Source organism: Diadema antillarum, unplaced genomic scaffold (assembly GCF_040938485.1).
Source record: "Diadema antillarum isolate AM-2024a unplaced genomic scaffold, OU_Dant_1.0 scf00000013, whole genome shotgun sequence".
Lineage (NCBI taxonomy): Eukaryota > Metazoa > Echinodermata > Echinoidea > Diadematoida > Diadematidae > Diadema > Diadema antillarum.
In genome coordinates this window covers 764,888-792,032 of record NW_027270902.1, presented here as the reverse complement: position 1 = coordinate 792,032, position 27,145 = coordinate 764,888, and the positions used below count along the sequence as shown (strand labels likewise).

The following is a 27,145-nucleotide window of genomic DNA, read 5'->3' as shown; positions in this document are numbered from 1 at the left end:
CCTAAAAAGGGGCAAAGCATTACTGTCCGAAACTTTGCAGGGGTTCATGGGCCCGCTCCCCCACCTCCTGCAGCCACTGGTTATATGCTGGAGTGCATCAGCATTCATGTATACTCTTCATATAACAAACACATATAATATGCGCGGAATGCATCCTACCTGCGTATCACAGCACTGTATCCACACAGAAGAAGCAATGAGGGGAAAGTGTAAGAATAGAGGAAGAAGATAAGAAGAAAAGTAGTCTCCTACCATACCCTCTGATAAATGTTTTCCACAATCGCATACTGCATAAGCTGTTAATTTTGAGAGGATTTAACTTCGAAAATTTCGCAAATCACTGTTGGACTGAAAATTTAACACACAAAAATATATCAAACAGACTAGGCATTAATGTATTTATGACAGCCTCAGTTTCAAAAGCCTGAAAACAATACCTCGTGAAAATGTCAGTGACCGCCTCATTTGCAAAGATATCTGTATGCAAAAATAACAGCTTATAGAGTACTTTAAACTACACATAATACAAAAGAACTGGCATTCCTGTCCTTCAGAGACTCCAACTCTCCCACTTTGAACCCATTTTCTCAAAATCTCCAGCTCGACTTTAAATTTCTGCTGCTTTAGCTGTGTGTTTCCAGCTTTAGATGTCTTTTCTCCTGCTTACATTGCAAAGGACGTCGTCTAGCTGTGTGTCTCCCGCTTAAAGGGATGATATACTTTTGATTGAGATGGGACTTCATGTTTCCAACTTTTTTGTGAGATAATGAGAAACCCCTTATAGAATATGAAAGAGCATACAATTCTAAGAGGGATTCAATGTTTATTTAATGAAAATCGGTTTTGAAATGACTGAGATTATATCCAATTATAAATTGGTTTTGAAATGATATCTCAGTCATTTCAAAACAGATTTTCTTCAAATAACTCACAAAATACATGGTAGAAAAGGTAAATCAAACAATGACAAACCCGGTCCAACTTCTGCCTTACCTTGCTACTTTGCTGAGGCCGAGAACACGTTTGTTTGGCAAGTATCCGACAGAAACCTGCAGTACACATACAAGTTCATGTCAAAGGTAGAGAAACAAAATGCATTCTTCTTTTATACTTTATTGTAACAAGAGACCCGCGGGTCACGCGCTCACCCGAGTATCGCAATTTTACCTTCCATGCATTCTTGCACACTTTTACCTGAGAACATTGGACATTTTAGGTCTGCATATGGATCCCCCCCCCCCTCAACTCGGGGGGGGGGGGGGGGGGGGGCAGCCCTGGATCTGCAATTAACAAACTTGGAACTAAAGTCATCAATGTACAAACTCATGATATTAACTTTGCTTTATCATTTCTGGTTCTAGAGCAGAAGATTTTAAATATTCCTTAATGTGGGGGGAGGGGTGGGCCCCCTAGGGGCCCCCCAAGAGGGACATGGTGCCCATTTGAAGGAATTGAGATTCTATCCCCCTAGGGATGCTACCTGCTAAGTTTGGTCAAAATTCATCATGAGGTTTTCAAGAAGAAGATGAACATGTACAATTCAGGCTCCATTACAACTGTAGGACTTCTTCCCATCCCTCTCCTGGATCCCCAAGGGGGGGGGGGGGGGGGGGGTGGGCACCCCTGATTCCGCCATGAACAAACTTGAAACTATGTGTGTCATCAATGTACTAACTCATAGTATCATCCAAGCCCTATCACTTCTGGTTCTAGAGAAGATTTTTAAAGGTTCCTTAATTTTAGGGGGTTTGGGCCCCCTGGGGACCCCCCAGGTAGGCCATGGTGCCCATTTGAACAAATTGAGATCCTGTCCCCCTAGGGATGCTAACTACCAAGTTTGGTGAAAATCAGACATGGCGATCTCAAAGTGAAGATGAAAATGTACAATTTAGGCCCCATTAGAACCCCTCCCCACCCCCCCTCCCCTGGGTCCCAAGGGGGGCACCCCTGATTCCCCCATGAACAAACTTGAAACTACAGTCTTCAATGTACTTACTCATAGTATCATTTAAGCCCTATCACTTCTGGTTCTAGAGAAGAAGATTTTTAAAGATTCCTTAATTTTAGGGTGTTTGGGCCCCCCTGGGGCCCCCCAGGTGGGCCATGGTGCCCATTTGAACAAATTGAGATCCTATCCCCCTAGGGATGCTACCTGCCAAGTTTGGTGAAAATCGGTCATGGGGTTCTCAAGAAGAAGATGAAAATGTAAAAAGTTTACGCACGACGGACGACGGACGACGCACGACGCACGACGCACGACGCACGACGGACGCCGGACGAAGAGCGATCGCAATAGCTCACTTGAGCCCTTGGCTCGGGTGAGCTAAAAATGGCAGACCTTGATTAAAGAAATATACTTTGTGTGTAATCAAAAGGACTTTATTCTATGACAACAAAAATATGAAAGTAACTTCATATAATATCATATTGATGTAATTAGTAAAACGAAAGAAATAAAGATCTGTTCTTCAAGAAATATCTTTCCTTTGTTCCATAATGATGTATATTAGCAGATCTCATTCATCATGGCTGCATCTCAGCAGTTAAAACGTTTAATATTTATTGCTTATATAGAGAGCTATTTCATTACACTAGTACAACATTTGTCTTTGAAAAAGCTAAGCATATACTATACTTGTGGTTCGACTTCATCAAAGCATTATAGGATCAGATAATTATGTTTCTTTCTTTCCTTTTCCATCTGAGAAGATAGGTAGAAAGCCAATATTTAACTGCACAAGCAAGTATTTCGTGGGGTCCAGTTGGATGCGAGGTGGACCACTTCACCCGCCTTATGCACCCTGCTCTTTGCAGTGAATGAATGAAGCTGGATCTTTTATGTGCATGATATTTAGCCATACAATATGATCATTCAAACCCTTTAAAGCACCCTTGACTTCTAATCATCAATGCCAATCAGACTGTATTCATTGATAGAAAAGGCAATAGAGTGGAATCTGACATCAAGGGGCAAAGTTTCTGCAGTCTACATAAAGGTTATCACTGCCTTGTCCATCTTAAGAGTCCCAGCATACAAACATACACCTGTCGAGCGATGACATCATCGCCTCCTCCAATTTGCATAATGTGCAATTGTATACAGATGTGGAATGCTTTTTGGGGCAATGTTGATATTATTGCCTCCAGGCATCTCAACATTAGTTACGTTCAGACGACAAGCCCTAACCTCGAGGTTAAGCTCTTGCCCCCTAACTTCGACGTGCGTCCACATGACGAATCTTAACCTCGAGTGTGTTGATTTTTGTGTCCACACGGTGCTTAACTACGAGTGGGGACCCCCCCCCCCCCCGACTCGTGGTTAGAGCGCTAACCATAAGATTTCTTGTGGCTCTTAACATCGAGCTAACCTCGAGGTTAGCTATTCTCGAGTGCATCTTCACGGTCCCTAACTACAAGCTCAACCTCGAGGTTCTGACGTCTGAACGAAACTTCTATGTTATGACCGGTCATAGCATGAAGCTGAGATGCCAAAGTGTTTATTTTGTGGGTTTAAAAAGATAAGGACGTTTACGCCATAGGGTTAGTGAAACCTTAAAGTGTATCTTTGGCCAAAACATTTTTTTGGATATGTGAAAGAGACACATTTCAGTAATCCATTGCACCATCTTTCAGAGAAAATGGGTCATTAATTAGTGAAATAATGCATCTCAAAGTTTCCAAACACACTGTGTCTGGGAGATTCAGGAACCGCTGTGGTTCCGTAACCCACTGCAAACAATAGGGTTTGCTGTAGTCTTGCCTCCCAGACCCATTGTGTTTAGAAACTTTCAGATGCATTATTTCACTAATTAATGACCCCTTTTCGCTGAAAGTTGGTGCAATGGACTACTGAAATGTGTCTCTTTCACATATCAAAAATAATTTTTTGGGCAAAGATACACTTTAATGTCCTTGCCTTTCTCAAGCAACAATTTCTGTTTCGCCAACTAAAATTAAAATGAAATCTAATTTGGTTGATCACAATTGTGCTAGTCAGTTCACTCATCGTGATCCGGCACTGTATGTCTGCACAGTAATATATACAAGGGTCACCTTTCATGTGGTGGAAGCTACATAATGTGTGCAAGCATTTTTTTTTAATATGTGGATTTTACCAGCAGTCCAAGTTTAGGTCTTTATCTGATGAAATTTCTACCATTATGGTGGTCTGAATTTACTTTTAATAGGAGTATGCATAAAGGCCAGATATCTTGCACCTTGCATCTCAAACCAATCAGAAATGAAAAACTGTCCTAAACAATTGTGTATATGTGTGTCTTTTTATTTGAATGTTGGTTGACAAATGAGAAAAATTAATTTAGAAAAAATATATCGCAACAACAGACCCGTTCTTAAAGCCTCTTGAAGTTATTCTCTGGACTGTTTCACATCTGCATGTCAGATTCTTCAGAACTGTGGGACAGCCTGAATAAGACGATCGGCACCTTTAATTTGCATCTTAAACCAAAAACCACAAGTAAATAGACACTCCTGCCAACAGGGCGGAAATTAATGTCGCTGGCAAAAAGGTAGTGTCTGGAAGACCTGCGCTACCATCTTCCTACCGCTGAAACTCTGTTTGTCTGCTAAGTGAGCTCCTGATATTAAATTCCTCAAAACCTAGTCAACAGAGATGATGAAAGAGACCGGCAATTAAGAGAGCTCTCTGCTTGTAAGACATGCAGTTTATTAAAAAACACTCGCTTTATTATTCTCACCATGTTTTCAGAAGGGGGAGACCAAACAGTGGTTTTCAGGGAAGACTTTATTTAGATGTCCCAAAGGCATAAATTCCAAAAAGAAGATCAAGTTAGAAGTGACTCACCATAGAGGATTATTACCTCAATGCCAAAATTTAGCCCCTCAAATTTGTACACATTGTACTTTGCCTCTGTTGAAACTTCTAAAACCTGTCAAATTCAGGTGAAAGAACACTGGTGCCATAGTCACACTTTTTACAGGTATCATTTTATAATTTTCACTATTCAAGTTCTAACAGAAGTAAAGTATGATAGCGGTACTTCTTGAATTCAGTTGATTCTTCGCCAATAAAAGAATGGAATCCCATTTTCTTTGCTCAATTTTCCACTAACAAAAGAATTCAAGACATAACATACCACTCCACAAGAGAGCCAACATTCTATCTACAACTACTTGTTGTAAACTTTAATAATTTTTTTTTGCATGACATGAGGTTTCACCTCATTGCCTTGAGGAGAATGGTGTGTCCTCTGTACAGAGTTTCAATGGAATATTCATAATCTCATCCACATGGGATGCAGAGATTTAAGGGCTTTTTACACTTGTAAATTTTTGCTTAGTCCCGTACCAACGGTGGGGCTAAGGGGGGGCCTAAGCCCCAGCGTTGGTACGGGACTATCCTTAGCCCACTTTCTGTTTACACTCGTTTTTGCCAAAGTGGGCTAGCCCCACCGATAATCCCATACTATCTGGCCCTGCAAAATAGCAGGGTTAGCACCGCAATTGCGGTGCCAAGCAAGTGAGTGTAAACAGAACAAAAAAACAATCCTGGGCTAAGCGACAGAGACGAAGTCCGACCCTCACTGACCAATCAGAAACGAGGTAATCAAGTGCTGCCGGTGAGTGCGTGTACGGGTACAGTACACAGCGTAATCATGAATATTCATGTGGTTTGGAAAGTACCGGACTAATAAATACGAGTGTGAAAAGATCAACTTTCTCCTTAGCCCTGGACAAGAGCTTTCCGGGACTAATTGGCGAGTGTAAAAAGCTGAAAAAAATTGGTACGGGACTAACGATAGTCCTGGGTCAGAGAAAGTATGGGGTTAAGAAACATAAGTGTAAAAAGGGCTATACTGTGCCATATGACTCAAAACAAACATAATTTTTCTGGACCATGGTACCCCTTCTCTCCCTACCCATTTAGCTGAAAAATAAGCAAGGAAAAGACAAAATCAATAACAAATCTACTTCACAGCCATGAATGTTGCAATAAATGTCGTGTGCCCATACACTTGGTCACACCAAGGCTCTGCTCAGAAATTATGTGTGGAGTGTGATCTTTGAACAATAACATTAAAAAGATAATGGTCATGGGGGCACATTTCAGTGCTGCGGCAAAAAGAAAAACTGCTGATGAATCTTTATTTCTGGGCTACGAAATGTAAATGTAGTCCTTCACCTTTTAACAAACAAACATGACAATATAATAAAGAAAAATGTTTTAAGCACCAATTGACCCCATAATCTGTCTACTCCACATTGCCCGCTGCTCAAACTTTGGAGATAACTCTGCAGCAGGTACTCTCTGGTTTGTTTGCACTCTCATGCAACGCACTTTACTGATGTACTGGTAAAAAGATTTGGGTGCGAACTTTAAGTTTTGACAGGAAGTGCAGGGACAAGGATTCCATGTTTGAAAATGCGACCTTCCCCTTTGGCCATTGGTTCTCTAGCAAACCGCTATGGCTTTGCTTTTGGTGTGTTTATGCTCAATTTACGGAAGGCGGAATCAGCATTTTGAAATGCTGATCCCAAATGCCATTCACCGGGGTAGTGTTTATGCTCAGTTCTTTTGAGCTTGAAAAGGAGCCCATTTCGCGGACATTCACTGCATATTGTTGAAAAGCTTTAAAGCTGAAATTTATAGGAAATAATATCATATAAATTGACTGTTTTCCATCATTTAATGTTATTTTGATTAACTTCTGACATAAATCATGCAATAAAGTTGTCTCTGCTTTGAATATAAGAATTTTTATTTTTACCAAATTTGAGCACTGGAAAAAGTTTGATGTGGCTACGAAAAGTGCCAAATCTGTGACGTCACCAAATGTGTATGCAACCCAGTGGGATTTACATATCTACAGGCAAACTGTGTACACTTTTCAGGAAATTGGTGTGTAATTTGTTGTCAATCTAGAATAAATCGTCCGCCAAAACTATATATTCACGTCGTGAAATTGTTTGTTTGTTTGTTTGTGTTCATTGGAATCATTTTTTACACCCATAAATTTACGGAAAAACAAAGTTTTAAAAGCACAAAACCTATCGTCAGCTCAAGATTCACAATCGCCGTGATCAGCTGTTCCTTCGTACAGCCACAATTTGCTGTTATTATTGACACAACAAATCGATCATTGTGGGGGAATTGCGTATAGCTGAGGTAATCTTACATACTCATGAAGGATGATAACTAAGTCAAAGAGCTGTAATTGATTAGAAGGGGGTCCTCGGCGCAGTTGACCAATCGTGAACACGTATTTTGATCACGTGTCTTGGTAACAAGGCTGTTTACGTGTCTGGGAGACAATTTGCATAAACTTACGCATGTTTCAGACGAATTTATGAATGAAAGTGAGTAGCATGACATCATGCCATGACCATATTTGGAATAAGCAGAGGTAGAGCTTTCTGTAGGTACCAAATGTGTCAGGGTTCAACGCAGAATATCTAAGACACAATCGCCAAAAGAACAGTCATTTTTGCCGTAAGCGAAGGCGATTTGGTCTTAAGATGTAAGATTTTGGCCAACTTTTGAGATTGACATCCCACTTTTCTCTTCAAAATTCCACATTTTGTAGGTTGTATTTCAAAATGTTGTTGATATCATCAGAAGCTAGAAAATTTCCCCTACAACGTGATACCAAAATGTCAATTTGGTCCCTGAGGTCATTTTTTGACCTTTTTCGGGCTGTAGCACGAAATCACATTTGCCAAGAAGTTTCGGGTTTTGCCAGAGCGGGTCTCATATAGCCGTACGGCAAATCAGCTCATACACATTTGGTGACGTCACTCAAATCCAATAATTCTTGTAGCAAACGGAGCTATGTGGTCATGGAAATTGGGTGTTTTTTCAATCTCAAAAACAGTTTAGGGGTAAAGTTACATCGTCTAAAAGATATCCAGTTTTGTTAACTAGCTTCTTAGCTTTTCGTAGATATCAAACTTGTCATATTTCTAGATTCTATATAAATTTCAACTTTAAACCACTCTTGTAGCAAGCCGTTTAGCATGTACATGATTTTGTACTCATGCTTCCAATGAAAACGTGATTAGTGAGAATCGCCAATCATAAATGTGACATGCGTTTATGCTTCCCAAGTAAACATGACTAGAAAAATTGCAGTTTGAAATGGCGTTAATATCAAAGTGAGTCGGGATGCAACTGTGTTTTGCACTAACCATTTCAATACACTGCTTATGTCCCCCCCCCAAAAAAAAAAAAAAAAAAAAAAAAAACGAAAAAAGTTTAGCATAAATGTGCTGTAAGTTTACAGTTCAGTCTAAACTTTACTCATACAGGTCTCTGTCATGTCACTGAGCTGTAGCAGCTTTCTATGCAGTCAAATATTAAACTGATATCAAAGGGGAAAACGGTATCTTTTTTTTTGGGGGGGGGGGCACTAGTGAACTTCGTTATTTCTTTGTGCATTGTGTTATGATAAACCACCAGAGTTACTTCCTGCTGAACATTAATGCCAAAAAAAAAAAAGAAGAATATTAACATCTCACTCTTAGCTCTGGTTTGTGTTCTGTTTTGCTGTTTTCAAAACAATAGTAACATCAATGGTATCAATGATAAGAAAGCTTCATTTTTCCACACAAAAAAAGTTCTGCAATATCATGCAGCATTGACATAAGTTAAATACTGTTGACAGACATCACCCAAGAGAGACTAAAATAAGTAGTTTTTATGGACAGGTGACCACTGTAGACAAGTTCTCCAATCTGCAGGTGATACAATTACTATGATGGTCTCAAAAGACAGGAAGTGTTGAAAGGCTAGTAATCACTAAAGCCTGTATGATTACAAAAATCTAAAGATCTTGTTGAATCAATAGGGACACTCACACTGTAAAAAAAATTGAAAAAAAATTTGAAAAAAATCAGAATCATTATGCGATGTTTTTTTCTTTTCAGAAGATGCAAATGCGCAGGAAAGACTGGAATATATTTGGAGGTTTTTGTAAGTGCACATGCGCGACTTGCTACTTTCTTTGAGTGGAGACCACTGATCTGTGTGATTCTGAGATCAGTGTTGTACGCAGGCTGGTAAGAGATTGAACCTGTGTCAAGGATGGATATCACGTAACTAAAAAACAAACAAACAAAAAAAAAAAAAAAAAAAAACAGAAAGCAACTGGTGAGCAAGGAAGCCTGGAAGACCTGAATAAAGCTGTTGAGTTAAAACAAAAACAAAAACAAAAACAACTTTACTCCTGAGGAAGGGTTTTCGATTTTTTCGTTTTTTTTGTTGTTTTTTTTGTTCACATAACAGCAGTTGCCAGGCATATTGAATATAAAAATCTGGAATGAATGAAAAACTAGGGTTTTGGTGGGAATGTAAATGCCCCTAATCTCTCTTCTTTTTTTTTAAATGATTTCTGAAGACACATGGTCAGAAGTGACCACCTGTGGATGACCTTACCTTTCCTATAAATGGCACCAGGTGGTGTTCACAGAGGGAGAACATCTCAATGTCCTTGACCACCACCACCTCATCATGGTCCTCGTCGAAGATGGCGTCATTCAGCACATCTGGAAGAGCAACAAAGATTGGGATGGAGAGAGATCAGGATTAGGTGGCAACAAGGCACTGTGGGAAACTGACTACATTGACTTCTGTTGGCTGTAAAAGTGGAAATTTTTGCAGTGTTGAAATTTTCGTGCATCTCGTGCAACCAGAAACTGGCGCGAAAATAGAAGCATGTGAATATTTTTGCTGCCCATATGTTCGTTGTTGATGTCGTGGTTCCGTGGAATTAAAAACATGCGATACTCTTCTTGCCCAGCCGAGCGCGAGAAATTAGTCGCGCGAATATATCCACTTTTACAGTATAAAAAAGTTCTTGGGACCGGCAATTTTCATTTGTTACATTGAAATTTTGTTCTAGTCGAACTCGTACAGAATATATATAGATAATCATTTTGGGACCTGAATCTGTACTTTGCTGTAACAAAATTTCATTATAACCATGTTCATTATAATGGGAGTGCACTCTACCAGTATTGGAACTGTGGGGGCATTTCATAAAGTGTTTTGTCAGACTTTTGTTTTTCTGACAAACTGTTATAAGCTACGGAAATCCTTGCATCTGATTGGCTGAGAGTGAATATGTCAGAAAAAAAAAATATCCCACAAAATGCTTCATGAAATGCCCCCCTGAAAGCAACTTGACAAGTGTATCTGGAATTCTTCGTGGCGTATTGCACATAAGACCTCAGCTTGTTCCATCTATGGATCAAAAGTCAAGAGTTTTGGATCACATGTTCAGGGGACTTTTCAGAACTATTTTGAAACTGGACTATGTCACCTTTAATATCATCTGTAAGTTTGCGCAGCGCGTGATAGCCATAACAGCCATGTGTCATACACATTGTTGAATATATGCCCAGCTATTTTGTACACAATGAGTAATTACCATATGTTTAATAATCATTGAAATCTTATCTTTACTTTTCTCATAACACTTAATGAAGAGGGAACATATCCCACATGATAAATTGTGTCAACTTTGATCCACTGTCATTTTCTGAGATTCCATTTGGTCTGAAGTGTGTAGAACGATACAAAATACGACAAAAAGTGATAAGTTGAGACAGTTTGAATGGCGTGCAAGTATGTCATCAAACAAGCCATTCTTTGAACATGTCAAAACAGGTTTAACCGATTCTGCCATGATGACTTTGTGAGTGTGCTTTTCTGCAATTCCACATATATGTTTTCTAATAAAAGAAAGAAAAATAACACATTGCATCCTACTGTACAATCTTACTCATACAGGAGTGCAATTTTTATACACTATAATAGATTTCCTCCATATGGATATCAAAGGATGTGAAAATGTGATTAATGGACTACCTTAAAAAGAGTAACAGTAACGAAGGAATGATTTCAAAGGTGAAAAGATGGGCAGGTAATGAATGAACTGAGGAACAATGATGGAGGTGTATTTCAGGTACAGGGGATAGCATGAAATTGACTAGAGGGCCATTCTCAGATTAAGTGTTCAATTCCATGTGAGTAAAACCGAAAAATCAACCACAAAGTAATACATTCAAAGATGTGTTTTCGGAAACTTCAAAACCGGTCAAATACAAAACAAAAAGTGGAACATTCTAAATGATGGCCATTCATTGAGTAGAAATGAATTGAAATAGAGCATCATATATGATTTTTGATCATCAATCAGATACGTTACCGCAAATTTACATGTTGTAATGGACTCCTAACTCTCAATTAAATTTATTGTTTTGATCCAATTTCTGTTCAGGAAAAGACATCTGTCCCCCCTAAAGATATTGGGGGTTTTCAAGAGGTAAAGATGTTGTCATTCCTTGCTAATTGGTAGAAATTATTTCTGTGTGGTAGGTTGAAATATGCTTTTTGCTGAAATGAAATATAACCTTAAGATTCACTTTGTATTTTTTGCAAATTTCGCTTACAAATAAAGTTTCGAATCCCACAAATCATGCAAAGGGAACGATCCAATCTGGAATTTCCACAGGAAACAAATATGAATTGCTTTCCCGGGGAAATAACTATTGAAAAACATCGAATCACCTTTGGTAACGTATCTGGTAAAATATAAGTAATAATTTTAGTTGTGTATGAATTAATAAATATCACCTGTTTAATTATTTACCTCATGAATTGATGTAAAAATGAATGATGTAAGCCCAAATTAACCATTTTAAACATTGTACGTAATATTTAAACTATGAAATGTAGTGGAAAAGAGCCCTAAATGTGAAAGCTGAGTTCTTCATTCACAGAATATTCTCATCTTACGTCTGAATGTATTTATCCATCTGACTATAAATATTCATTAAGTTTTGATGGATAATGCAAACAAGGTTTAAAAAATATATTTTTGCAGGCACTTAGAAGGAAGTAGGTACAGTCTCTATGAACTCGATATGCTAAACAGTTGTTTGACCTATGGTAACGTATTTGGCTCATCCCTTTTAATGAAAATGAATAAATAATTGTTCAACTTATCAATGAATCTTGAGTAGTTCTTCATATGTTGAAAAACACTAGAATAAATATGCAACAGAACACTGAAACTTTTCTCGGAAGTGTTTCATAAACTACTTTTTACTCTTTCAAAGTTTGGTAACGTATCTGGCGTACCGTAAATGAATCTGTTGGTGAAGTTACAGAGCAATTTCTACTGAATATTCTTCATTTGAACATAACTTTAATTTTTATGGAAGCGTCATTCTATGCAGAATTGTTTTATGAACACTTTGTTTTACATAACATTATTTGTCAAAGTGGGTGCCCTGAATTATACGTAACGTATCTGCTAAATCTGAAAAGCAAAAAACTGATATGCTGAATCTTAGCTTCGTCTTGTAAAATAAACGTTCAAAGTTGTTGAATAGAATATGAAAGTGGCTGGGTTTTATAGAATAGAACTTTGGAGTTTATGAGCACACAACGATTTGTTTGTAAAAACATTTACAATTTCTTTTCAGCATTTTGATTATGTGGTAACGTATCTGTCGGAAAACTTGGCATTAAGTTGTGAGACACTGACGCACAAAGAAAAATCATGTGGAAGTGTTGCTCTTTTTCACCTCTCTGTCCTTATGGTGTAAGAATATAATCCTGAGGTCCAACAAAACGAAGCATGTAATGTGTAGGGATGAATTTTGACCAGATTTGATCCCCAGAAAGCACAAGACCAATGAGCAAAATTCGGTCACATATCTGGGGTAACGTATCTGTGGTAACGTATATGGTCGATCATATTATTATGAGAGCGATATCTACCGAATATTTCTCACTTGTACTAAACTTTAATGTTGAATCGATGCGTCATTCCGAGGAGTAATGTATAATATACAATTTGTCTGACATTGCAATGTCTGTCGCCGTGGGTGGCGTGAAAAGTATGTAACGTATCTGTCGAAATAAAAGTGTAGAAAACCGATATTTCAAACATTGTACCGTATTCTCAATAAAGAGCTGTTGCACAAAAAAATCTAAGTACTTGCAGTCTATGAAGTATATCCTCAGGGTTTCATATACACAGGGTCATTGCATAGTCTTGTTATTTTTGCAATACTGTAACACTAAAGAAACTGGTAACGTATCTGGCGGTGAATTTGGCGACAGGTTTCAAAAGGCTATAAAAAAAGAAGTCAATAAAAATTTTGGAACTTTTTGAGTAGTGTGATTAGCACATATGATATGCTCATCGTCCATGAAAATGATATTTGGAAAGTATGTTTGTGGACGGAGAGGAGCAATAAAACATAATTCTGAAAAAGCCGGCGACACTGCGTTTTGGGGGTCTTAACGAAGTTTAACAGCAAAATTTTATACAAAAAGGCAGACAACCGCATTTGATCGTGTTTATTTTTAACAAATAAAGTCCTCGTGATATATTATAAACATTTAAATAGTATCTACACTGTAATAGGTTTCAGGGAACCGCAAACTGTCATGGAATGTCGGCGACACCAAAATTCCGTATTTGAACGCTTTTACTGAGAATGGGCCTAGAGTGACATGCCATTTTAACCTTGTTCACAAACAGGCTCTTTTGTACAGTCTAAAACCCCTTCATTAGACATATATCTCATAGGCATTTTAGACTTTACAATAGAGCCTGTTTGTAAACAAGTTTAGAATGGCATGTCCCTCTACTCTTTTGTAAGTCTGAAAGCAAACTTGAACCATGATTCTCCGAAACCTATTTCTCATATCACATTTGACCCAGCATAGCCAAGAGATGTTAAAAGACCATCAGAAGTTTGACCAGGGAGGTGGGTCCACCTCCCTAGTTTGACATCTAAAATGCGACTGAGAAGGGGGAGCATACACTAACCTTGTATTTGAATGGTGCAGGCATATTACATATTTTTGTATGAATTCATATACTCTTGGTTTATGTTCAGTGCATATTGAGACTTGCGTGTGTAATTAACAGGCCATGGCATTTGTGACACAGCTGTTGCATGGGATATCATTTGCAGGTTAGCAGTTGGGGAGAAGACTATCAAATTTCAGCATCTGTAAACTCTGCAAATATGTAAACACGATTACAAACACGTTTCAAAATCGTGAATACAAATGTGAAGATTTTGTAGTCTGAGAAACCCCTCTCGGTTGCATGACCAAGACAATATGTTGGGACCTCATGTGCCCTCAGGCAGTGTTATGTGAAACAGTGCTGAGAGGGTCACGATTCTGCTGATGAATATCTCGTTAATTTCACCCCTGGATGCATCTCTGCCATTTTACTGTTTCAAGTCGTAAAAATATCACATTGTTACAAGAACCTCTCATGGGGAAATTACAAAGTGCAGGGCTTATAACTTAAGGCTTAAAGATGCTGGTATCATCATGGGATTCACAATATATTAACCAGACAGGAGAAGACATGAAATATTCCATTCATTCATTGCAACCACATGACATTTACATATTGAACAGCAGAATGATGTAAAAAAACAACAACAACCAAGAGGCACAGTGTAATACACATTGGAATGAAAACATACAATTGTATGCTCTTTCAAATTTCACAAGACTAGAGGTGTCTAATCATCTCACAAAAAAGTTAGAAACCTGCCGTCCCATCTCAACCAAAACTATACCATCTCTTTATAAAAGTAGCTTCCACAAACAGCAGCTAATTTGAAGTCAGCATTTTCTCCACCCTTCATACACTTGATACTATCTGTCCGACATTTCTGGTTGTATGTTGCTGAAAATGTTGTACTTGATTTAAGCCCAAGAGTAGCAAAGATGTCCACTTTCTGTGTGTCATCAGAGAGAGAAAAGCCAGCGAGAAACAGCCAAGGCACAGCGCTCTACCCCATTTACTTCATTTGGGACTTGATCAATGACCATCCAAGCCTGCGTGGCTCAAGGGCTAAGTTTCGCAGTGTTATTTCCACTCCGGGATCGATCGGGGCATCGCTTTACTCGTCGATCGCAAACTACAGCTAGTCTCCAGTAGCAGACCCTCCAAATCATTAAGTTCTCTGATGCTCCCAAACAAGCATGTGCATTCGGTAAACTATACCTAACCCGCTCAGTCTTAGTACTTCAATTTACCATATGGACATCTCTAGGCGATATACCTTAATTCATCACTGGTAGTGAGAGAGGGCATATGCTTCACTTCAAGGGCTTCCCCTAATCAACACAATTCAGTTTTCAACTGGTAGAGCTCCCACTCTTAAGGCGTGTCTTCATCAGCCGAAGTTCAAACTATCGCACCATTTTGCGGTTCAGGAAAATAGCCACATATTACGAACATGCGTCTTCATCGGCACGAAAACAGCCAACTCGGGACATTAGCCCAAAGTTGACGCATGCATACTTTGCATCATTACTCTGCTCGAGATCACTCAACACGCTCAGCCACATAACTCTACCAACAGTTCTGTGGGCTCAGTGTGCACAGTATGATGGGATCAGGAAAATTTTGAGCTGATGGAGACACAACCCAAATTGTGCGCTAATTCATAAATTAGCATGCTATTTTACAAAATTAGAACAATATCTTGGGGAAAATTTTCCCACTCAAATAGCGCGCTATTTTGCACAAATAGCCAATTCATTTGACATCGAGCTAGTTTCCTTACCTCTATTAAAGAGCATGCTATTTTGAAACTTCAGTGTGATGAAGACATGCCTTTAGACTTTACAGGGTTTCAGTGAGCCTGCATGCATAAGATTATGGGGAGTTTTTTTTCATCGTACATTATGGACTCTTCCTACTTGTATTGCAAACTAATGTAGGTAATGAGTTATGTGCCAGATATAATCAGACCATAAGCCACATCATTCTAGGATACACATTTTCATTGTAAAATGTACCAAAAAAAAAGACCTACTACAAGTGTATGACATGCAATTACACATTGTATAAGCACTATATGCAGTCATACCGAACCACATATAAACACACTATAAGACTTTTTTTTTTCCAATGAGATGAATATCCCTGGCCTCAATGCATTAAATCAGATTCCTACAATCACTTCCAGGCAAATCATACGCATGGCATTTTTTTTTTTTTTACAAATAGTAATTCATCTTGCTTTTTCCTTTTCTTACCTAGCTCTCCCCACTCCAAGAAATAACCACAAATCAAAGCAAAAAACAACAACAACAACAATCAAACAAACAAAACAAAACAAAACAAAACAAAATCCAGAATTGAAGGTTCCTTGAGTCCTCAACATGTATATGAAACTAGTCTGGAAACATTAGACTACTTTCCAACTTCTCAATTTTACCTCCTCCATGTTCCAACTGACACTTGTTGCTAATGAGAAGCACCAGACGTGTAGTCTGCCTGTTGCACACATATTGATATTTCTGTCTCATTGAAAGACAGCTTGCAGTATGCCGCTTCCTTATCTATCCCTATATCTCCCAAATATATATCTATCTCTCACTCTCTCTCCCTCTCTTTCTATACCCAATCCAGTCATCCTCTCCTATGTGTTCTATAACATTTGTGTGCGTGTGTTGGTGTGTGCATGTGTTTGTGTGTGTATGTGTGTGTATGGATGTGTGTGTGTGTGTGTGTATGTATGTGTGTGAGGGGGAGAGATAAGTGAAGCCATGTATCATAATCAAAGCCACCAAACATAGTCATATCTCACTCTTGAGAACCATCTACATTAAAAAAAATAAACAGCAAGCAAACAAGACATAAAACATTATCAAGCTAGTTTTTTATTCTCTTACTTTTAAATACATGTGTATGTATATCAGTCTAATGACTATGGGTGGATGTGAAATGACTGCAAATTTATGATGATAATTGCCATCACAGTAATCACAAAAAGCATCAACTCCTATCACATTACACTATGCAGCATCAATTTTATCTTTACTTGAAATGAAGTCAAGAAAGAAGATCTTATTCAATGACTGTATATAATTTTGATTCTTTTCTTATTCTTTTTTTTTTCTGCCATACAACAAAGCAAAATATTCTTTTGAAAGAAAAAAAGGGTGAGAAAGACACGGTCCATAAAATATAACAGCATGAGTACACCAACATATCAATGAAGATGCTGCGATCAAAAACAACAAAAGTGACCCAGGAAGGGAAAGAAATTGTCTATCCACAACACAAGAGAAGATTGCAACAATGGTGTGACAGGTTGTGATCATTTTGGCTCACATGGGGTTCAAATCTAGGTGTTTGTTCCAGATTTTTTTTTTTTTTTTTGTCAGTGCATGACACGATTTTGTTGGTTCATGACATCTGGGGTCACATCAGGAAAATGAGCATACAAACAAGCCATCTTGTGGTAAATTTTGATGTGTTTTACATCGTCAAAAGTGTTGATGAATGGTGGAGAAATCTGCAGACTTGGCACTCCAGGGTAGGATCCAAAAAAGTTTATTAAAAAAAACTTTGGCTCACCATATATGTCTAATAAGAAATGCCCAAAGTTTTGTTTGTTTGTTTGTGTGTGTTTTTGGGGAGTTTTTTTGGCAACACCACTCAGTAAAATCTTAAAAGAAATTTCATAATTCAGCTATGAAAATACCTTTAGAAGAGTCAAAGTCATATTGCAAAAGAAAATCATGATACATGCATATGGTTGTTATTGGTGTGTTTGATTGTTTTTTTTTTTTCATTTAGGAATGGAGAATACAACTGTATGCACTATATGCATGTACGTATGTACAACCAATTTGATCATAAAATACATGAAGATTTTACTGTCAAGATTGCCAGAGAGCTGAATACTGCATTTATACCATTCACAACTTTGACATCATCGGTGAAATGACAAATTACATGAGGTGTAGTAGAAGATATGCTAGTCTAGATAGAAAGAGGTGTTAATTGGTCACACCTCCTAATTAGCGCTAATTAACTAATTAACGTCCTCCTTCCGTTGCTTCCGGAAGTCTAGTGTTTTAAGGATGAACTAATTAATTAGTCATCCTCTTTCGTCACTCCCCTAATTAGCGAACTTCCCTCCATCTTCACGAAGGGGAGATGCGTAATATATGAATGTTTATGAAATGAACTTATGAATATATGCATCGGTAGTGTGTTGGTGAATATTGCTGCACTGTAGTTGTGTAGTGCAGTTTTGCTGGATGAGGATTGCATGAGTACTATAACGGTCCATGGTGACTTACACATTGTGTCCAGCTGCCACGATAAATGGTAATGCACAGGGTGAGTATCCAAACAGCGATCAAGAGTGTATCCACAGGCACAAAGTTTTCATTCTCGGTGTATATTGTACACAAGGGTATGCAGAATGCGAGTGTCCATCATGTACATAGATCATGGCATAAAGGAGAGAGCAAGTTCACACTGCAATAGCCTACATGAGAATGGTGAGGCGATCAGAGTTTCACTTTACCTCACTGTGCACAATGTATAGGGAGAACAAGCCCGGTTCAAGACAGGAAACCAAGAAACAATATTCCAGTAGCCACGGTGGGAGAAGTTCTTTGTGAGATTTTAAAACAAAGAGTCCAAGACAGGAAGGTAGGTATGAAAGCCCGGTTCAAGACAGGAAACCAAGAAACAATATTCCAGTAGCCATGGTAGGGGAAGTTCTTTGTGAGATTTTAAAACAAAGAGTCCAAGACAGGAAGGTAGATATATCAAGACCGGGGGAATACAATGTAGCTATACAGGGCCAAGGGATGCACGATTTAAGCAACTGTAGAGACTGAGGATGCGGGGGGAGATTGGAAAACAATGGGAGTATGGTAGAGCTATGCTGTACAAAGAGGACGTGGCCAAGTTGACTCGATGAATGGGGACAAAAGCAGGGTGCATAGATGGGGGGAGGTTGGCAGGAAGACTGGTTAAAGAGAGGGAGACAATGAAGAATGGGGGTGAAGGGGACAAAGGGCTATGGTCAATTCCAATGACCAGTGGGGGCAAGGGTGTGTGAAAATGAGGATGTGACCTGATTGGCTGGAAGTATCCCCAAGTGTTGACCAATGGGAATGAAGACAAGGCCTACTCCAGCATACCCGTTACAAAATGCCACGCTGTGATTGGTCAAGAAGGGTGACGGTGGTCAGCCCTCCGGAGATCGGGGTGAGTTGTGATTGGACGATGGAATGTCCCATAGGGTTGTGTGTTAAAGTATGAGAAGGATCGTTATAAAAGCCCGACAAAATTTGGAGCCATCATCAGTGTCAGTCTTCGAACTGTCTCTTGGATATCGCCTATACTTACATTGCGTGACCTTCAGTTTGCTTCGTTGGACCGTGTACATTATATACATCATGATGGCTACCCTGGCTCCTGGTGAATTCGACGCTAGCAACACCGAGGCAACTCCTTCTAGACCGGTATTTCAGGAGAAAACCAACACCAAGGTCCCACCCCATGTGCTTGCTATGCGGGTAAGTTGAACGATTTCAATACTATACACGTAATACCTGAATGCTCTGTAGAAATGATCATTGCATAATATATTTATGCATAAATTAAATAAGCTGCATGCGTGATTTTTTTTTAATGTATCAAATCCAACGTTTAAGATAAACGTACGTAACATAATATAGCATGAAAGTCTTGCATAGTAAATCAATGGGCATGCACGATACAGCATGATTTCTGTCAGAGTATCGACGAGAGTATTGATGGTATCCCATGTTTCTTTTGTTCTGTATAGGCAAGTGCTGATCAAAAAGGAGAAAGTAGTCTGAAGGTTGTTGAAGAGGCGGGTAGTCGGTATAGCCACGAGATAGATTACAAACTTTGCGAATTCGAATTGGGGTCAAAACCATTTCACTTGGGCGGAAAACGTTTTGCGGTAGTGAAAAAGTTCAGAGGGGTCCCCTACATTAATATTCGTGAGTACTACCAGCTGAAAGGGACAAAGAGAATGCTGCCGGGGCAAAAGGGAATCAATTTGACGGGTGAACATTGGTGGAAGCTGATGAAAGCCTCGTTTAAGATCAGCGCTGCTGTCCGTGAACTGAGCAATGTTAAGAAATAGAACAATTCAGAGATGCATTCTAAATGATTTGATCCAAAACGCAAACGTTTCGTAACTCAGTGACTATACCGTTCTACTCTTCCATCTTCACGTACCAAAGGCTGCTGCTGCTGAGGTGGATCTGCAGCAAGAGAGACCTCCTTCATCCCCGCCGTGTTTGACTCCTCCAACCCCCGATATTGGGCCGATCTACATCGATGATTCACCTTCATCGCCGCTGCTATTTTCCCCTTTCCCGTCGCCAGAGGGACCGATGCCAGCAAGACCTCAGCTACAAAGGCAGAATGCAGTGGTGGAGGAACCAATCAGCATTCCACCAACACCCGATGCCCCGGCTGTAGCGGTGCCACGTCGAATGCGACTGATGCGGCTGAGAACCCGACAGCGATACATGCAGGACCTGCAGATAGCTACACCACCCCGTGGATCAACTCAGCCACCACATGCCCCTTTACGTCAGGATAATAGAGGAGGAGGAGACCCGGCAGAGATACCAGCATCGGCCATCATCAGCCTGGAGAGTGTTCGAAAAACTCTGAACTTCGATGAGGAAAAGGAGGAGGAGGAGAGAGAGGAAGGGGAACTGATGGAGGAGGAGGAGGAGGAGCATCAGCAACGGTCGCAGCAGCCACCGCAGGAGGTAGAGGGTGAGGAGAGAGAGGAAGGGGCACTGATGGAGGAGGAGGAGGAGGAGGAGGAGGGAGGACACCTACCGGCCGGACCAGTAATGATGACGATGAGAGCACTTTCGAGCCAAATAAGTAGGCTCATCCATGACTCTTGCGTAGGTTGTCAGAATGGATATAGCAGTCAAATGGATCACGAGGACTGTACGTGGCTACTGTGGGAGGATGTGGTTGAGAAATACTTCGACCCCGCAATGGCCAAGTTGAATGAGGGCGAGTACTTTGGGTTCCTGGATGCAGTGTTTAACATTGCACAAATGTTTGACGAAGAGCGGGAGGCTTGCGTGGCTGAAGCCACGGAGTTTTTCTACTTGGACTTGCCAAAGGACTCAGTGAAATCGTACATCAAAACAAAGCTAAAGAGGCGGTAAAGGTTGAAAGGTGTGGGGGTGGGGAGGGGAAGGGAAGGGAAGGGAAGGGAAAAAAAGAAAAATGAATGCTATTTGCGTGCCTTGTATAATCATATTGTGAAGATTTGTGTGTACATATTTGCAGTTTGATGGTTTGTAACTGGGTTGAATATGTATTAAATGTTTACTCGAGATGGAGATTTGAAATCAATCGATGTCAATCGTTGCTTTCATGTTTGTGTCGAATGTAATACTCGTCATATAATAAGCGTGAGATGGATGTTGGTCGTCATTCGATGTTTGCAAGTGGTTTGCTCACGATTGAAACTTGAACGAATTGTGGTGAAGGAAAGTGCAGAGAGAGAGAGAGAGAATGGAGGAATATTTGAGTAAGATATATTACGATCCGGGACACGAAGCTGGATTTTCGGGAGTAGAAAAGTTGTATCAGTTTGCGAAGAGAGATGGTGTGCACGATGTATCGCGAAGAGAGGTTAAAAAGTGGTTAGAAAGCAATGACACGTATACTTTGCATCGTCCCGTAAGACGTAAGTTTTCTCGGAGCAGGGTAGTGGTGTATGGTATGGATGATGTGTGGCAAATGGACTTGGTAGATTTATCTTCGTTATCGAGACACAATAAGGGATACAGATACTTGCTGACTTGCATCGATGTCTTGTCAAAATATGCCTGGGCCGTACCATTAAAAGATAAAACGGGCAAGAGTTTGATCTCTGCTCTAAAAAAGATTATCCAGACATCAAATAGAGAACCGTATCACATTCACACGGATAAGGGGACTGAATTTACAAACAAGGCTTTCCAAACATTTCTCAAAGAAAAGGACATCGTGCATTACACAACCGAGAATAGTACCAAGGCATGTGTCGTAGAAAGATTTAACAGGACGTTGAAAGAAAAGATGTGGAAATATTTCACGCATCGTAACTCATTAAAGTACATTTCGGTGCTGGACAGTTTACTGAACGCGTACAATAATTCTCATCACGGGTCTATCAAAACGAAACCCATTCTGGTCACTAAAGAAAATGAGGGTGATGTTTGGGACACGCTTTACGCGGGAAGAGAAAAGAGAGGACAAACGGGTCGGTATAAAGCGGGTGATAGAGTAAGAATTAGTAAAGCCAAACAAATTTTTGAGAAGGGCTATCTCCCTAATTGGACGGAAGAGGTCTTCAACGTAGATCGAGCCAAAAGGCGAGGGGTACCCGTCTATAACTTAGTGGATGACACGGGGGAAAGCGTGTCCGGTACTTTTTACGAAGAAGAATTGCAAAAAGTGCGAAAGGATAAAGGTGGTTTGTACAGGGTGGAAAAGGTACTGAGGAAAAGAAAGAGGCGAGGGAGGACCGAATACTACGTCAAATTTTTAGGCTACCCGTCATCTTTTAACCAATGGGTGGATAATATACAAAAGTCGTACGTTGGGCAATAGAGAAAACATTCCAAAGTGTAACGATGGAGAGTGAAGATCAAATTTATGTCACCCTTCCGAGCAATAGTTCTTTCGACTATTTTCCGCATAACACCCTCACGAGTTTTACTACCAAGTTAGCAACGCCTTTACAATTAAGGGGCGAATGGGAAGTAGCCTTGGTGGATATCATCTACCCGCATTCCTGGTCGAACGTAAACAGGACCAACAACCGATACCGGATAACAGTAAATGAGGAGACTATCGTAGGACGCGTGCCGCAAGGTCATTATAGAAATGTGGCTGACGTATGCAATGCAATCAATAAGTCATTCCCCAATTCCGCGAGAAATAACGCGCACTTTGACGTCGATGCAATTTCTTGTAAAGTGACCGCCAATGTCAGAGATGATACGGAGGTTAGCCTGAGCGAGGGATTGGCGCAGTTGTTGGGATTTACTCAAAAGACTTTGAGAGAGAATATCGAAGCCTCCTATTTTCCCGATATTGACGGAGGATTATTCGCTCTGTACGTATACACCGATATCATCGATAATCAGAGAGTAGGTGATGTGAGCGCTCCGTTATTAAGAATCGTAGCTACGGATAAGGATAAGGCTGGTGGCGTAGTGCATCATTCGTACCAGACTCCGCATTATCTACCCGTCAAAATCAAATATATAGATACGATACAATTAGATATAAGGAGTGATTTTGGGGAAAAGGTGCCATTTCAAAGTGGGAAAGTCATCATGAAACTGCACTTTCGATCTTCTCGTAAACAAACATTCTTTTAATAGTCATGACGGCTCAGGGTACATCCCTGCCCGTCTTTCGAGGAGCGCGAATGCAACGAGGGTATGGTTTGGGAAGTATGTTGAAGGGGTTACTGCGATCAGCCGTACCTTATTTGGGTAAAAAGGCGCTGCAGACTGGTCTTAACATCGCCAGTGATGTGGTTCAGGGAGACAGCTTAAAGCGCGCCACCTCGGCAAACCTTAAACATCTCGGTCGTCAGTTATCCAGCCAACCCAGGAAGAGAAATAAAGCGTTTAAAAGGAAGCGCCCCATTAAGAAAAGGGTCACTTCGAAAGGAGCAAAGAGAAGGAAGACATCGGATATTTTTGACAAGTGAACTCATTCGTATCATCCCTGGCCGTGTGCACGCTCACGTCTCGACAATATGGATAAGATCCATCGCCAATCCTGCGATTGTTCAAAGTCAGAAGTGGACCTGTTTAGCATTCCACCTACGCAAACGACGGTCGAGAGTGGGAAATGGGTCGAATATTTTCCTCTTACAAACATAGGCGATGCCACGCCTATTCAGTTTCATCTACAAGGGTCGACGGATGAATACACCGATTTATCCCAGACCTTCCTGCACCTTCAAGTCAAAGTGGTCAACGGTGATGGCACGCCTATCGGCGAAAATGAAAAGGTTGCCCCGACAAACTTGTTCATGCATTCCTTATTCAGCGATGTGGACTTGATGTTAAACGACAGACTCGTCACCCCCCTCTACCAATACCTACCCTTACCGAGCCATCTTGGAAACTCTGTTAACTTACGGGCCGGCTGCGAAAGAATCCCAACTGACCTCGTCGCTCTATTTTAAAGACACACCCGGGTTTATGGATGATGGCAACCCCTTCAGCGCAACGCCTGGCAACGGAGGAATGAGACAGAGGCAAGATTACATCAAGGAGAGTCGGACTCTCGACATGGTTGGAGTTCTTCACTTGGATATGTGTTTTCAAGAACGTTTGCTCTTGGGAGGAGTGGATGTCAAACTTAAACTCAATCGCAGCAAAGATAGTTTCAGTCTAATTTCCGCTACCGACGGCGCCAGCTACAAAGTCCAGGTCACTAACGCATCTCTGTTTGTCAGAAGGGTCAAGCTGAGTTCAGACGCTGCGCTGCTTCATGCAAAGACCTTGGAGACGCAAACGGCAAAGTACCCGCTAAGGCGTGTGGAAGTTAAGACATTCAGCATACCGCGTGGGAACCTGTCATTCACCAGAGAGAGCCTGATTCTGGGGCAAATGCCCAAACGATTAGTCATAGGATGCGTGGGTAACACAGCCTTCAACGGAGATTACTCGAAAAACCCGTTCAACTTTCATCACTACAACCTCAACTTCTTGGCGTTGTACGCCGATTCCGAGCAAGTTCCCTGGAAACCCCTCCGTCCTAAATTCGCCGAACAGAATGCGAGTTACATCTTAGCCTACCAGACTCTGTTTTCCGGAACAAATTCCCTGTACCGGGACAAAGGTAATCACATCGATCGAAAAGATTACGGGAATGGATATTCACTGTACGCCTTTGACCTGACACCCGACCTCTCGGATGGCGATTGCTTCAACCTTCGTAAACACGGAAACGTACGTCTGGAGATGCAGTTTGAGGAGGCTCTACCAGAGACTATCAACGTTCTGGTGTATGCGGAATATGAGAGCATCGTCGAAATTGATAGAAATCGAAACGTGATTGTGGATTTTGGAAATTGAGAGGAGGAGAGACAGTTAAATCTCTACGGGGCATTCACCATGAATACGGAACATCTTTTAAACTTTGTTGAACGAGACAAACTGATGAAGAAGTATTTTCTGGGCATTTTTCCCGCGGACCACGTACCTGATTATGTGAAAAGCTTACCAGCGGCGTTGATCGCCAATGTCGATAACCATAATGAACCGGGTAGTCATTGGATCGCTATGTACGTAAATAGATATGGTCAGGCAGATTTTTTTGACTCGTACGGGAGACACCCGAGGATGTATTCTAGTTATTTCACCGAGTTTTTACAATACAACTCGAACGAATGGAAATATAATACCCGATCTCTTCAATCAGACTGGTCAACGGTATGCGGGCAATATTGCTTGTACTTCTTGTTTCAGCGAGTGAGAGGAAACAGTATGCAAAGTATCGTGTCAAACTTTCATTCGAATAAACTTCAGAATGATCGAAAAGTATACGCCTTTGTCAATACGCGATATCCAAATTTAAATTCTCATATGTATGACCCGAATCTAATTTTACGGCAAATATCAAAGTCTTTAAACTAATGTATGTATGTCCTCTGTGGCTCGTGTTAGCCCTATTTGCCATCTCTCTGTATGTCGATGTATCGCAATGTCTGTGTATATATTTATATGTTGGTTAATATTCACCTACGACTTGGTCATGCGTTATATATATATATATATATATATACACGTATCGTATACTTCATTCTACTTTTCTCCCTCAGTCTCTTTCTCTCTCTCTCTCTCTCTCTTCGCCTTCCTCCTTCCTCCATAGTGCATGCGATGAGTAGTTAATGATACCGACTCGTAGAATGCGAGGTATTTAACCAACGCCATTTAAAACGAGTAATAACGCGTACCATGAACGTACACGTACAGTGAGAAAGATAGATTCCATGCGGATGAAAATGCATCCAGACTGAGACAAGTACATTCCTTAATACAACGTCAGTGATAAAGCATGACGCGAACATAAACGAGTACATTTAAACGGATAATTCAATCCGCAAAATGTTTACAAATACATGAGATACTTTTACACAATGTGATACAAATTTGCACGACTATAAATCCGAGTGTTTTGCATCAATGAATGGAGCGAGTATGATTTAATCAAAACTTTCCCAAGTCAACTTGGGTTTGGTGGAACGAGTCAACTTCCTCGCCTGTGTTTTTCTCTTTGGTTGTTTGAGCGTTGGTTGATCGATACGTGTAGTGAGAATAGGAGTGGAGGGTAATAGTTTGGGTGATGCACTCGCTGCCAGAATACCGCGAGGACTCTTACGTTTCAATTGTTGCAAAACACTCAGTCGTTCATTATTCGAAATCAGAGATTCCGGTACATTTGATTCGGATAACACTCGAAGAAAATGTTGCCAACCAATCGGGTTGGACGATTTACGTCCTCTCATAACATCGAGTATCAAATCAACGATATTTGAACCAGGTATGGTCCTTCCTTCGTACACCAACTCTCCGCGTTTATTCCATTGCCAGGTAGCTCCTGGTTGGCGGAGTAACACACGATCCAATAATACATCGGCGCGTTTTTTCAAACTAGCCGGTAACAGACTCAATACATTATTCTTAGCACTTTGATCGACAATCGTATTTCCTTCGGCCTCATTCTGTCGAGCATTCTCGTGTTTATCACCTTCGATACTTATATGAATGGGATTTGGTCGCATTTCGCCATGTTGCAACTGCAAATACCTTTGCAAGGCTTCGTTGTAAAGAGTAACTTTTTCTTTATCCGACATATTCTCCGAATTCAAAATAGACTGTATTTCTTCGTCCAATCTGGACAGTATGCGGGTAGAAGGTTGACTTTTCAAATTTGAAGACTGAATCGCTCGTGCAATCTCTTCGGGTACGAGCGTCATTTTCTTCGCACGTTCCATCTGTATCAATATTCTTTCCACAAATGATGTTTATTTAAACAAAAGCGATAAAATTGGACCGAGTAAAGCACCGAGAAATCCACCGTTTTGAATCAAGATTTCTTTTTTCTTGCGATGCCCGTGACGTTTATCGGCTAATGCACGAATGTGTTTCTTGCATCTAGACAAAGTCTTCTTTTGATTCGAAGTAAGAGGTACATTGCCTTTTAAAGTATTGGCGCAACATTCCGCGAGACAAGTAACCAGATCCCTCGATGCATGGCGTAGGTAGGCCTTGCGT

The 27,145-nt window shown here is 40.4% G+C and overlaps 1 protein-coding gene across 1 annotated transcript in view; it reads right to left on the bottom strand.

Moving 5' to 3' along the window:
• Positions 1-27,145, bottom strand: part of LOC139721117 (GTP cyclohydrolase 1-like) — a 57,423-nt gene that overhangs the window by 5,771 nt on the left and 24,507 nt on the right. The window contains exons 2-3 of the mRNA XM_071632450.1: positions 9,413-9,522; positions 994-1,049 (exon numbers count right to left, since the gene is read on the bottom strand). Coding sequence (XP_071488551.1) covers positions 994-1,049; positions 9,413-9,522 — 166 coding nt within the window. The remainder of the gene's footprint in view (positions 1-993; positions 1,050-9,412; positions 9,523-27,145) is intronic.